Here is an 11,738-nt window from a genome sequence, read left to right on the forward strand (position 1 = left end):
TCTGGATCACAAGACAGTACACGCCAAAGGGTTCTGTGCAACCCTGTGGCAGGAGGAAAAACTGCCTAACCTGCTAATCCCTTTATTATTAAGTTTAGTAGCACTGCTCCACTCAGAATGAAATTCAAGATCCTCCAGAAAATTCACTGGGAGCCTACTCTCCTGGGAGATCATGGGGCACCACATTCCTGCTTTGAAATTTGTCCAAGGGTCTGCTTACGAATTAGTTGCCATTATCTCTGTGTCACAAACTTCCACCGGCAAACAAACGGGAAAGACCTTTCATTCATTCATTCATTCATTCATTCGGGGTCAACACAGCCCAGAGAACTATTCCTGCCGCTGAGAGACGCTGCCCCCACTCATCTCTCAACGGAACTGGACGGTGTGCTCTGTATTTAAAAAACAGCTCAGTCCTGGAGCCTCAAGACTCAGGTAGGCGAGAAGAGGAAATCCCAGAGATAAATAAGCAATAGATTTAAAAGTCAGAAGCTAATCGTGCTGAGCCCTGACACAACCTTTCCAGACTGTGCGCGCCTAGTGGGTCAAAGGAGAGGGCACACATCTGCCTACATAAACGCGCACCGAAAGTGCACGCGCGCGCGCGCGCACACACACACACAAACACACACACCCTTGCTGGCTCACGCTACATCTCCTGCAAGCTCAAAAGCACTTACTATCCGAGGATGAGGCTGCCAGGAAAGCTACCTTCGCCCAAAGAACTCTTGTTTTATCCAACTTGAGCAAGAGCAATGCCCACCAATATTCCAAGGGGCGCTTCTTCCCGGAACCCAGGTCCTGCAAGGCTCCCTCCCTGCCGGCTTCACAGCCCTTTTCCTTTCTCTGAAACACACCGACTTCATGATTCCTTTTGGGGTAGCTCCAGTTCCGCGCAGCGCGTGCCCCATCCCTCAAGGCTGGAGCCCAGGTCTCCCCAGCCTCTCTCACTCCCGGGAAACTTCCCCGCCGCCCCACGCGGAGTAAAGGCCATCGGTAGAAGGGCGGCAGGGAGGGAAAGCGGGTCCCTGGGGCTGAGGGCACCTTCGGAGCCCAGGCGCCAAGAGAGGAATGAGTGAACCCGAACTGGTGCATGCCTTCTCCACGTGGAGGAAGGGAGGAAGGAAGAATGGGCTACATGCAGGTGTCCCTCTCGGCTCTCAGAGCTCCCATTTCCTGGCGGGGGAGGGGATCGAGGGGTTAGCCTCTCCCAGGAGGCAGCTGCCCTGCGCCCCCAGCCTAGGCGCAGCGAGACGTGCGCGCAGCTTGCAAGCCTGGGAAGGGGCCCCGGCGCTGATAACGCGCCCCATCCCTGGGTAGGGCTCCCAGCCTCACAGGGCGGGGAAAGAGAAATCCGGCTTTCTAGCAGGCCCCCGGCATGGGTTCTCTCGCCCCTGCCCGCGCACGCCCACCCGCAGAGGCCCCCGCGCCCTCGCCCGGGGCAGCCCGCACCTGGATGTGGCATGAGATCTCCGAGTCGTCCAGCAGCCGGATGGTGCATTTCATCTCCTGGCTGAGCGATTTGATGCTGGAGCTCCGAAAGTGGATCATTTTCATGGTCCTCCTGCCTCTCGGCACACAGTGGCAAGAGGCGAACATGCACCGCGGCCCGGGGGAGCGAGCGGGGGGCTCGGGGCCGGCGTGGCGCTGGCCCGCGCGGACCGACACACTCGCGCACGCACCGTCCCGGACACCCGGGTGCGGCTCAGCCCCGGGACAGCGGCGGCGACGGGCGCCTGCGGCCACACATGCCGGGCGGCCGGGGCGCGGCGGGCGGATCCCTCCCCTCCCCTCCCTCCCTTCTCTCGCCTGCGCCTCTCCCGCTCCTTTCCCCGCCTCCGCCCGTCGCGCGCGCTCCTGCGCCTCCCTCCGCCCGAGCTAGCGTGCAGAGGGTGCCCCGGGCCCGTGACCCTGGGCGGGCGCGCAACGCACTCACTCCCACGCGCGGGGAGCCGCGGGAGGAGGAGGCGGAGGGACTGCTGGCGCTGGTGGCCGGGGTGCCCTGGCCGTGGCCTGCTTCGCCGCCGCCGCCGCTGCGTCAGGCTGGGCCCGGCCGCCTCCTCCCTCTCTGGCCGCGATCGCTCCGGCTCCTGGTCACGCTCGTCCCTGCCCCGGCTCCCCCACGCGCCCGACAGCGCCCTGCTCTACTCGGCCCCAGGGACCTGGCTGCGGGTGGGGGTGTGGAGGGCGAGCCCGACCTGCACCGGCAGGGAGGATTCCACCGTGGGAGAGGAATATTGGACCAAGGACGAACCCCCTCCCCCCGAAAGTGACATGAGGGCCTGGTATGGCTACCCCAGGAATAGGGCTAATAGTAACAATCTCTAGTACTCGTGGGTATTTTTTAAAGCCTTTATTTAATATTAACTGGTAGTCCATTTCCTTAAAAAAAAAAAAAAAATCAGGGGTGCCTGATTTAGTAGAGCATACTACACTTGACCTGAGAGTCGTGAGTTCGAGCCCCACCTTGGGGGTAGAGTTTACTTTTTAAAAAAAAAATTTTTTTTTAAATATCAGAGCCTTTCTTAAGCAATTTCGCATTTATAAATCCCAACATCTCAGTATGATTTGTGGTAGCAGTACCTTAGACCTCAGCAAAAGGGTCCCTATCCTGCACCTCCCCCTTTAGGGACCTTGCTCCTGCTCCCGCCCCCCAACATAGAGATGTGTCCCGCGCTGTTTTAGACCAATCTCTGGATCCTGGGGACCCTGGAATTCCCTGCCACCGCCAGGGTAGTGGGGAAAGGGGATCTGCTGCCCCTGTGTCTTCCCCAGGGTGGATCAGACCCCGTTATGGTGTACCCATAGGCCACCACAAGGCGTGGCCAAGGGAGGTCTGTGGAGGCAGGGGTGCGGAGGTTGGATGTGGGGGCAGGCATGTCCAGGAGCAGGAGGAGAAGGGCCTCTCGTCCTGCTGCCCTGAGCTGTTCAGCTTGTTCAAGGAAGTGTTAAGGAGTATTTGTTAGAGGAAGGACCTGGCCCAGTCGTCACCTCCTGCTGCAGCAGCAGAGATCCCCCTCAGCCAAAGGTACCCCGTGCGGAGCTGTCGGAGGGAAGCTATCTCACCTACCCTCCTACTCTGATGGGCTGGGCGTGCTCTGGGACACCCCCTGGGGTTGGCTGTGGCCTGGTCCTGCCTGCCTTGTACTTGGACTTCACCCTCTGCCTGCTCTGGCTTCCTCCCCGTGCTGATCGCTAACAAATACCCTACAGCCAAACTCAGTCTCAGTATCTGCTTCTGGAAATGCCAAATTATGACAATTTGTCAAGATAAGAAGATTTTATTTAAGTCAATAGCTTTAAAAAAAAAAAAAGATTTTTATTTATTTGACAGAGAGTGAGACAGCGAGAGAGGGAACACAAGCAGGGGGAGTGGGAGAGGGAGAAGCAGGCTTCCCACGGAGCAGGGAGCCCAATGCAGGCTCAATCCCAGGACCCTGGGATCATGACCTGAGCCCAAGGCAGATGCTTAACAACTGAGCCACCCAGTGTCCCTTAACAGTCAATAGCTTGATTATTGCTTTTAAAAGTGGTAATAGTATGTGGCCTTCCGTGTGTACTTTTGCCCTGGGCTGGTGAATATTAGGGCAGGGCCTACCAGGGAGGTCATCATGAAGGGTCTGGGAAGATGAGGGTTTGATTCTTGGTCCAGCTCCTGGCCAACCCTGGGGACTTTGGGAAAGTCTTTTCATCTCTTTTCTAAAGTTCAAAGGAGGGCACATCTGCCTATCTCACAGGTGGCTGAGATGCTGGGCTGAGGCAAGGCCAGTGGAGGGCAGGTTATAGACTCTAAAGCCCCATATGCATGTATGAAGGGGCAGTGATGGGCCCCAAATGCTACTAGGATTGAATCACCTCTCCTAACCCAAAGAACAGATCTAAGATAGCCTAGAAATCAAAGAAAAGTCACCACCCAACACAGTCCAAGCTTTTCTTTTGAGGCTACCTACTTGTCCATCCTTATTATAATGACCTTTTGGCTTCAAAAGAGTCATGTTCAATACCCCAAAACTGTTATCTCAAATTTCAAGGAAGCAGAATGAGACCAGCAAGGACGGTAGGAAGGACAGAAGAAAGATCGCCCAAAGTGGGATTGCAAGCAACAGCATTTTGAGAAAATGAGAAGAATCGAGAAGAATCTGGGATTGGTTATCTGACCAGGTTTGGGATGAAGGCTGAGTTCAGCTAGTACAAAGGATGGGCTCTGGAAGCTTTTGGCAGATGTGGAAAACAACTAGGTGAGTTACCGCATATGTTCACTTGGATTGAAGTATCCATTGAAGACAAAGCTTTGGGAAACCAAGCGGCCATGTCCAAAAAATAATGTGAAGAGCAAGAGGAATTCAAAGAATGAACTCAAGAGATGAGTTTAAAACTGGACCACTTAGGAGCATGTGACTGGCTCTTAATGCAACTCTAAATCTGGGGGTTGTAAGTTTGAGCCCCAGATTGCATGTAGAGATTACTTCAAAACAAAACAAAAAGTCCTGGACCACTTAAAGCAAAGGCACAGAGTCCTAAACTGTCAGCTCAAGACTTTTAGAAATCTATATTCTTTCTACAGCAGAGCTAAACGATTTTTTTTAATTAATTGAACTGCAATTGAAAACCAAACTCAAAGTCAATTGAATTAATCAGCCTCACCAGATTTCATGTGTAAGAGGTAATTATCATTGAGAAAAGAGTGGGAATCTGGGAATAGAAATGGGACCATGAAAGAGGATCTGGATAATTCCTAGTAACTCAAACTCCCAAAACCCAGTTGGGAGCAGAAGCAAAGCTTCTCCCCTTATATAATGAGGCTGTTCCTGCCCTGTGTGAAGACCCTGTTCTGACCTCACCTGAGGCAGTTACCTTGGAAAGGGAAGCCAACCTCATCCCCACCCTTGGCCCCCCACCTCTGAATACTCTCACTATTAATACTTGAATCAGATCCAGGCACACCGTAGGAGGCCAATTACAAAGTCACCCCCAGGAATAGAAAGAATTGCAAGGTGTTACTAATTTAAATTGAAAAGGCTGTGTGTGAATAAACCTAAACCTGTCAATGTGAGTGTACTTGACTCTGGTTTCAGAGTACTAAATTAATTGACTGACTTGGACCCAGCTAAATGAAAATGAGGAGGAAATATCCTGATTGTTGTAAAGAAGAGAATCCGAAGCATCAAGGAGAAGGAAATACTGAAGTGGATTTTCATATGTGGCCAGCTCACCTTTCTTGTCACCTTGTCTCCAGAGGGGGGCCTCCACCAAGGCTTTCAAAGAGTCACTGGTGGAGGAAGCAGCACCATCTTTGAAAAATACCACGGTGGTTAATCCCTGTGACCAGATGCTGTGAAAGACACCACATTTGAAAGGAGCTCCCTGATTTTCATGGGAATGATGGGAGCCTAGATTAGCAGAGGACAAATAATGGTCCTTAACCTTCAGTGCCCAGAAGGACACGAGGACAGTCATGAGCAGTGGGACCCAAGAGACTTCAGAGTGACGTGACCCACAGGTATTTGGCTAATAGCTGAGCATCCAACTAAGATCCTGTCTGGTCTGTAGGACAGACAAAATGTCTAGACCTAGTGAACAGAAGTCTGACTACCCACCACCCCCCCACACACACACACAGACAAAATTCCCCGATCTGAGCCTGGTCTCATAGACAACCAGAAACACTTGAGTAAAGAAAGGTGGATCTATCTGAAGAATAAGAACATTGGCCATAGCAGTGAAGAACTGGCAAGGTCTCATTTTTTTTTTTAAGATTGATTGATTGATTGATTTGTCAGAGAGAGCAAACACAAGCAGGGGGAGCGGCAGGCAGAGGGAGAAGCAGGCTCCCCACTGAACAAGGAGCCCGAAGCGGGACTCGATCCCAGGATCCTGGGATCATGATGTGAGCCAAAGGCAGACGCTTAACCGACTGAGCCACCCAGGAGTCCCTGGCACAGTCTCATTCTTAATAAAGAAGTGGCAGTGAGAGAGATTGTAGTGTCTTAGGCTCAGTGGTTTTAGCTGCTGCTCCTTGTCAAAAAACTTCACAACCCATGGGTCACAGCACTTTGGTGAGCCACAGACAGAAAGCAGGTGGTCTGCCACAAGAGATCCATGGTTGTAAATATTGTGCATTGATAGAAAAAACATTTTTAAGCATTTTTACAGCCATCAAAAATTGATAACTGAAAAAAGAAAGACCTAGGTATAACTCTAACAAAATATGTACGAGGTCTATCTGGGAAAACCAAAACTGAAGAGAGACATCAAAGAACTAAATAAATGGATTGATATTCCATGTTTGTGGCTGGGAAGACTCAACATTGTTGTCAATTCTTCTCAGCTTGATCTATGGACTCAGTGCAATTCAAATCAAAATCCCAGCAAGTCATTTTGTGGATATTCACAAACTTTTTCTAAAGTTTATATGGCAAGGCAAAAGACCCAAAATAGCCAACACAATAGTCAGAGGACTGATGCTACCCGACTTCAAGACAACATAAAGCTACAGTGATCAAGACAGTGTGGTATTGGGGAAAAAAATTAAAAAGACAAATAAATCAATGGAACAGAATGAAGAGCCCAGAAATAGACACACACAAATACAGTAAACTGATCTTTAAGAAACAAAGTCAACCCAATGGAGAAAGGATAGGGTTTTTACTGTTTTTATCTTTTTATGTGCTGGAACAGCTGGGCATCCACATGCAAAAAAATTAATCTAAACACAGACCTTGGGGCACCTGGTTGGCTCAGTCAGTTAAGCGTCTGCCTTTGGTTCAGGTCATAATCCAGGAGTCCTGGGATCTAGCCCAGCATCAGGCTCCCTATTCAGTGGGGAGTCTGCTTCTCCCTCTGCCCCTCACCCCGCTCGTGTGCTCTCTCTCTCTCACGCTCTCTCTCTCAGATAAATAAAATATTTAAAAATAAATAAACACAGACCTTAAGCTGTTTATAAAAATTAACTCAAAATGGGCCATAGAACTAAATGTAAAAGGCAAAACTATAAAACTGCTCAAAAATAGTATAGGAGAAAATCCAGGTAACCTTAAGTTTGGTGATGACTTTTTCTTTTTCTTCTTTTTTATTTATTTATTTTTTTTTTTTGGTGATGACTTTTTAGAAACAACACCAAAAGCACAAGAAGTTGGACTACATTAAAATTAAAAACTTCTACTCTGCAAATGACACTGTTAAAAGAATAAGAACACAAGCCACAGACTGGAAGAAAATATTTGTAAAACACATATTAGACAAAGGACTTGTACCCAAAATATACATACAACTCTTAAAACTCAAAATTACAAAAACAAATAATCCAGTTTTAAAATAGGCAAAGATCGGGCGCCTGGGTGGCTCAGTCGTTAAGCGTCTGCCTTCGGCTCAGGTCATGATCCCAGGGTCCTGGGATCGAGCCCCGCATTGGGCTCCCTGCTCCGTGGGAAGCCTGCTTCTCCCTCTCCCATTCCCCCTGCTTGTATTCCCTCTCTCACTGTGTCTCTCTCTGTCAAATAAATAAATAAAATCTTAAAAAAAAAAAAAAATAAATAAAATAAAATAAAATAGGCAAAGATCTAAACAGACACTCCACCAAAGATATACGGGAGGCAAATAAGCATATAAAAAGATTCTCAACATCACGTCATTAGGGGATTGCAAAATTAACAGTATTGAGACACTACTACACACTTATTAGAGAGCTAAAATTCTGAAGAATTTTAGAAAAGCTAAGCCAGCCCCTAATCTGTTCACTGTCTCCCTGCATGTGGATGTTGAAATTATACCAGACACACAGCATTTGGGAGACCAACTTATGGCAGAGTAATCAAGATAAAAAACTGGAGGATATCATGGAAACATACCTTTTTTGACAGTTCCTAGGAAAACCTGCATAATAATACTTCAGATGTGCCAGACAGCAAGTTGTTGGGCTATTTCTATGTTAATAAAAATACTCACAGTTTGTTTTAATCAATAAAAATAAAAGACACTGTCTCTCATTTAAAAAAAAAATAGCTAAAATTCAAAACACTAATAACACCAAATGCTGGCAAGGATGTGGAGCAACAGAAGGTCTCAATCATCACTGATGGGAATGTAAAGTGGTACAGCCACTTTGGAGGATAGTTGGGTAGGGCTTGTTTTGTGTGTGTGTGTGTTGTTGTTGTTGTTGTTGTTTTATTTAGTTTCAGAGGTAGGATTTAGTGATTCATCAGTTGCATCTAACACCCAGTGCTCATTATATCAAGTGCCCTCCTTAATGCCCATCACCCAATTATCCCTTCCCTCCACCCCTCTCCCCTGTAGCAACCCTCAGTTTGTTTCCTAGAGTTCAGCATCTCTTATGGTTTGCCTCCCTCTATATTTTCATCTTATTTTTCCTTCCCTTCCCTATGTTCATCTGTTTTGTTTCTTAAATTGCACATGAGTGAAATCATATGGTATTTGTCTTTCTTTGACTGATTTATTTTGCTTAGCATAATACCCTCCAGCTCCATCCACATCATTGCAAATGGCAAGATTTCATTATTTTTGATGGCTGAGTAATATTCCACGGTATATATGCCACCCTTCTTAACCCACTCATCAGCTGATAGGCACTGGGGCTCTTTCCATGTTTTGGCTATTGTTGATAATGCTGCTATAAACATTGGGGTACATGTACCTCTCTGAATCTGTATTTTTGTATCCTCTGGATAAATACCTAGTAGTAAAATTGCTCGGTTGTAAGGTAGCTCTACTTTTAACTTCTTGAGGAACTTCCATACTGTTTTCCAGAGTGGCTGTATTACATTCCCACCAACAGTGTAAGAGGGTTCCCCTTTCTCTGCATTCTCGCCAACATCTGTTGTTTCCTGTGTTGTTAATTTTAGCCATTCTGACAGGTATGAGATGGTATCTCACCGTGGTTTTGATTTGTATCTCCCCGATGATGAGTGATGTTGAGCATCTTTTCATGTATCTGTTAGCCATCCGTATGTCTTCTTTGGAAAAATGTCTATTCACGTCTTCTACCCATTTCTGAACTGGATTATTTGTTTTTTGAGTGCTGAGTTTGATAAGTTCTTTATAGATTTTGGATACTAACCCCCCATTCTGTAGGCTGTCTTTTAGTTTTATTGATTGTTTCCTTCACACTGTGCAGAAGTTTTTTTTCTTGATGAAGTCCCAATAGCTCATTTTTGCTTGTTTCCCTTGTCTCTGGATATGTGTAGTAAGAAGTTGCTCCAGCTGAGGTCAAAGAGACCTGTGTTGTCTTCTAGGATTATAATGGTTTCTTGTCTCACATTTAGATCTTTCATCCATTTTGAATTTATTTTTGTGTATGGTATAAGAAAGTGGTCCAGTTTAATTCTTCTATATGTTGCTGTCCAGTTTTCCCAATACCAGTTGTTGAAGAGACTTTTTCCAATTGGATATTCTTTCCTGCTTTGTCAAAAATTAATTGACCATAAAGTTGTGGGTCCATTTCTGGGTTGTCCTTTCTCCATTAAATGGTCTTGGCATCTTTGTCAAAAATCATTTGACCACACGCATAAGTTTATTTCTGGGCTCTCTCTTCTATTAGTCTTTACATCTGTCTTTATGCCTGTACCACACTGTTTTGATTATTGTAGTTTTTAATAAGTTTTGAAATCAGGAAGTGTGGGTCCTCCAGTATTGTTCTTTTTTAATACTGCTTTGGCTATTCAGTGTCCCTTGAGATTCTATTTGAATTTTAGAATGGGTTTTTCTATTTCTGCAAAATCCATCATTGAGATTCTGATAGCAATTAAATTGATCTGTAAATTGCTTTGGGCAGCATTGACATCTTAACAATATTAAATCTTCCAATCCATGAACTTGGGATGTGTTTTCATTGATTTATATCTTTATTATTCCAGCATGTATTGTAGTTTTCATTGTACAAGTCTTTTGCCCCTTTGCATAAGTTAATTTCTAACTATATTATACTTTTTGATGCTTTTGTAAATGGGATTGTTTTTGTAATTTCCACTTCTGGTTGTTCATTGTTTGTGTATAGAGATGCAACTAATTTTGGCATGTTGACTTTGTATCTTGCCACTTTGCTGAATGCATTTATTTTTTTGTGGAATCTTAAAGGTTTTTTTACATATAACAACTAGTGGATCAAATAAATCACTAGGAAAATTAGAAAATACTTAGAGATGAATGAAAATGAAAACATTCCAATACTTATGGGGAACAGTGAAAGCAGTGCTAAGGGGGCAATTTACAGTTATAAATGCTTACATTAAAAAATGAGAAAGATCTCAAATGAACAAACTAATTTTGCAGATTAAGGAACTAGAAAAAGAAGCTAAACCCAAAACTAGTAGGAGGAGGAAAATAGTAAAGATTAAAGGAGAGTGAAATGAAATAGAATATAGAAAAACACTGGAGAAAATCAGTGAAACAAAGTTGATTCTTTGCAAAGAACAAAATTGTTGAACCTTTAGCTAGATAGACTAAGAAAAAAAAGAGATTCAAATTACTAAACTCAGAAGCAAAAATGAGGACATTACTACCAATTCTGCAGCAAGAAGGATTATAAGAGAGTACTGTGAACAATTATCTGCCAAAAAACTGGATAGCCTAGATGAAATGGACAAATTCCTAGAAACAAAACCTACCAAGGCTAAATCACAAAGAAATAGAAAATCTGAGCAGACCTTTAACTGGTAAGGAGATTGAATCAGTTATCCAAAATCTTTTGACATAGAGTTGTGGATTTGATGGCTTCACTGGTGAATTCTACCAAACACTTAAAGAAGAACTAATACCGATCCTTCTCAAACCATTCCAAAAAATTGGAGAGGCGGGAACACTTCATTCTATGAAGCCAACACTATCCTGCTACTAAAACCAGACAAAGACATTACATGAAAATAAAACTACAATCCAATATCCCTTACAAACACTGATGCAAAAATCCTCAACAAAATATTAGGAAACTGAACTCAGCAGCATATTAAAAGTATTATGCACCATGATCAACCGGAATTTATTCCTGGACTGCAAGGATGGTTCAACATATGAAAATTGACCAATGTAATACACCACATTAACATAATGAAAGGAAAAAAAAACAGGATTACCTCATGGAGCGTAGAGCCCAATGCAGGGCTCAATCCCACAACTCTGACCTGAGCCAAAATCAAGAGTCGGACACTTAACCAACTGAGCCACCCATGTACCCCTCTTTGAGTTCATCTTACCTGAACTTCTAGGATGTTTATATTCATGTCTTTCATCAAATTTGGTGATTTTTTTTTTTTAGCCATTGTTTCTTCAAATATTCTCTTTTCCCCTTTCTCTCTCTTCTCCTAGGATTCCCACAATGCATATTATTGACCCATTTGATGGTATCCCACAGGTCCCTTAGGCTCTGTTCCCTTTCCTTCAATCAGATTCAATAATTTCCATTGTCCTATCTTCAAATTCACTGACTCTGTCTTCTGCCTGCTCAAATCTTCATTCGAATCTCTGTAGTGGATTTTTTTTAGTTCTTGTACTTTTCACCTCCAGGATTTCTTTTCTTTTCTTTCTTTCTTTCTTTCTTTCTTTCTTTTTTTTTTTTTTATAGTTTTCCTATCTCTTTATTGGTATTTCTATTTTGTTCATACATGGTTTTCTTGACTTTATTCACATGTTCCTTTAGTTCTTTGAGTACCTTTAAGACCATTGTGTTATTAAAGCCTTGCCTAGTAGTTCTGTCATCAGGCCTTTTTCAGGGACAATTTCTGTTGATT

General features: G+C 44.7%; 1 protein-coding gene across 2 annotated transcripts in view; it reads right to left on the reverse strand.

The window, feature by feature from the left end:
• Positions 1-1,742, reverse strand: part of FRMD3 (FERM domain containing 3) — a 293,007-nt gene extending 291,265 nt beyond the window's left edge. For both annotated transcript variants that reach the window (XM_032392982.1, XM_032392981.1), the window contains exon 1: positions 1,453-1,742. In XM_032392982.1, the coding sequence (XP_032248873.1) occupies positions 1,453-1,599 (147 nt within the window). In that variant the 5' untranslated portion in view covers positions 1,600-1,742. The remainder of the gene's footprint in view (positions 1-1,452) is intronic.
• Between the last annotated feature and the right edge of the window lie 9,996 nt (positions 1,743-11,738).

The sequence above is a fragment of the Phoca vitulina genome, unplaced genomic scaffold, assembly GCF_004348235.1.
Source record: "Phoca vitulina isolate PV1807 unplaced genomic scaffold, GSC_HSeal_1.0 scaffold70, whole genome shotgun sequence".
NCBI classification, from domain to species: domain Eukaryota; kingdom Metazoa; phylum Chordata; class Mammalia; order Carnivora; family Phocidae; genus Phoca; species Phoca vitulina.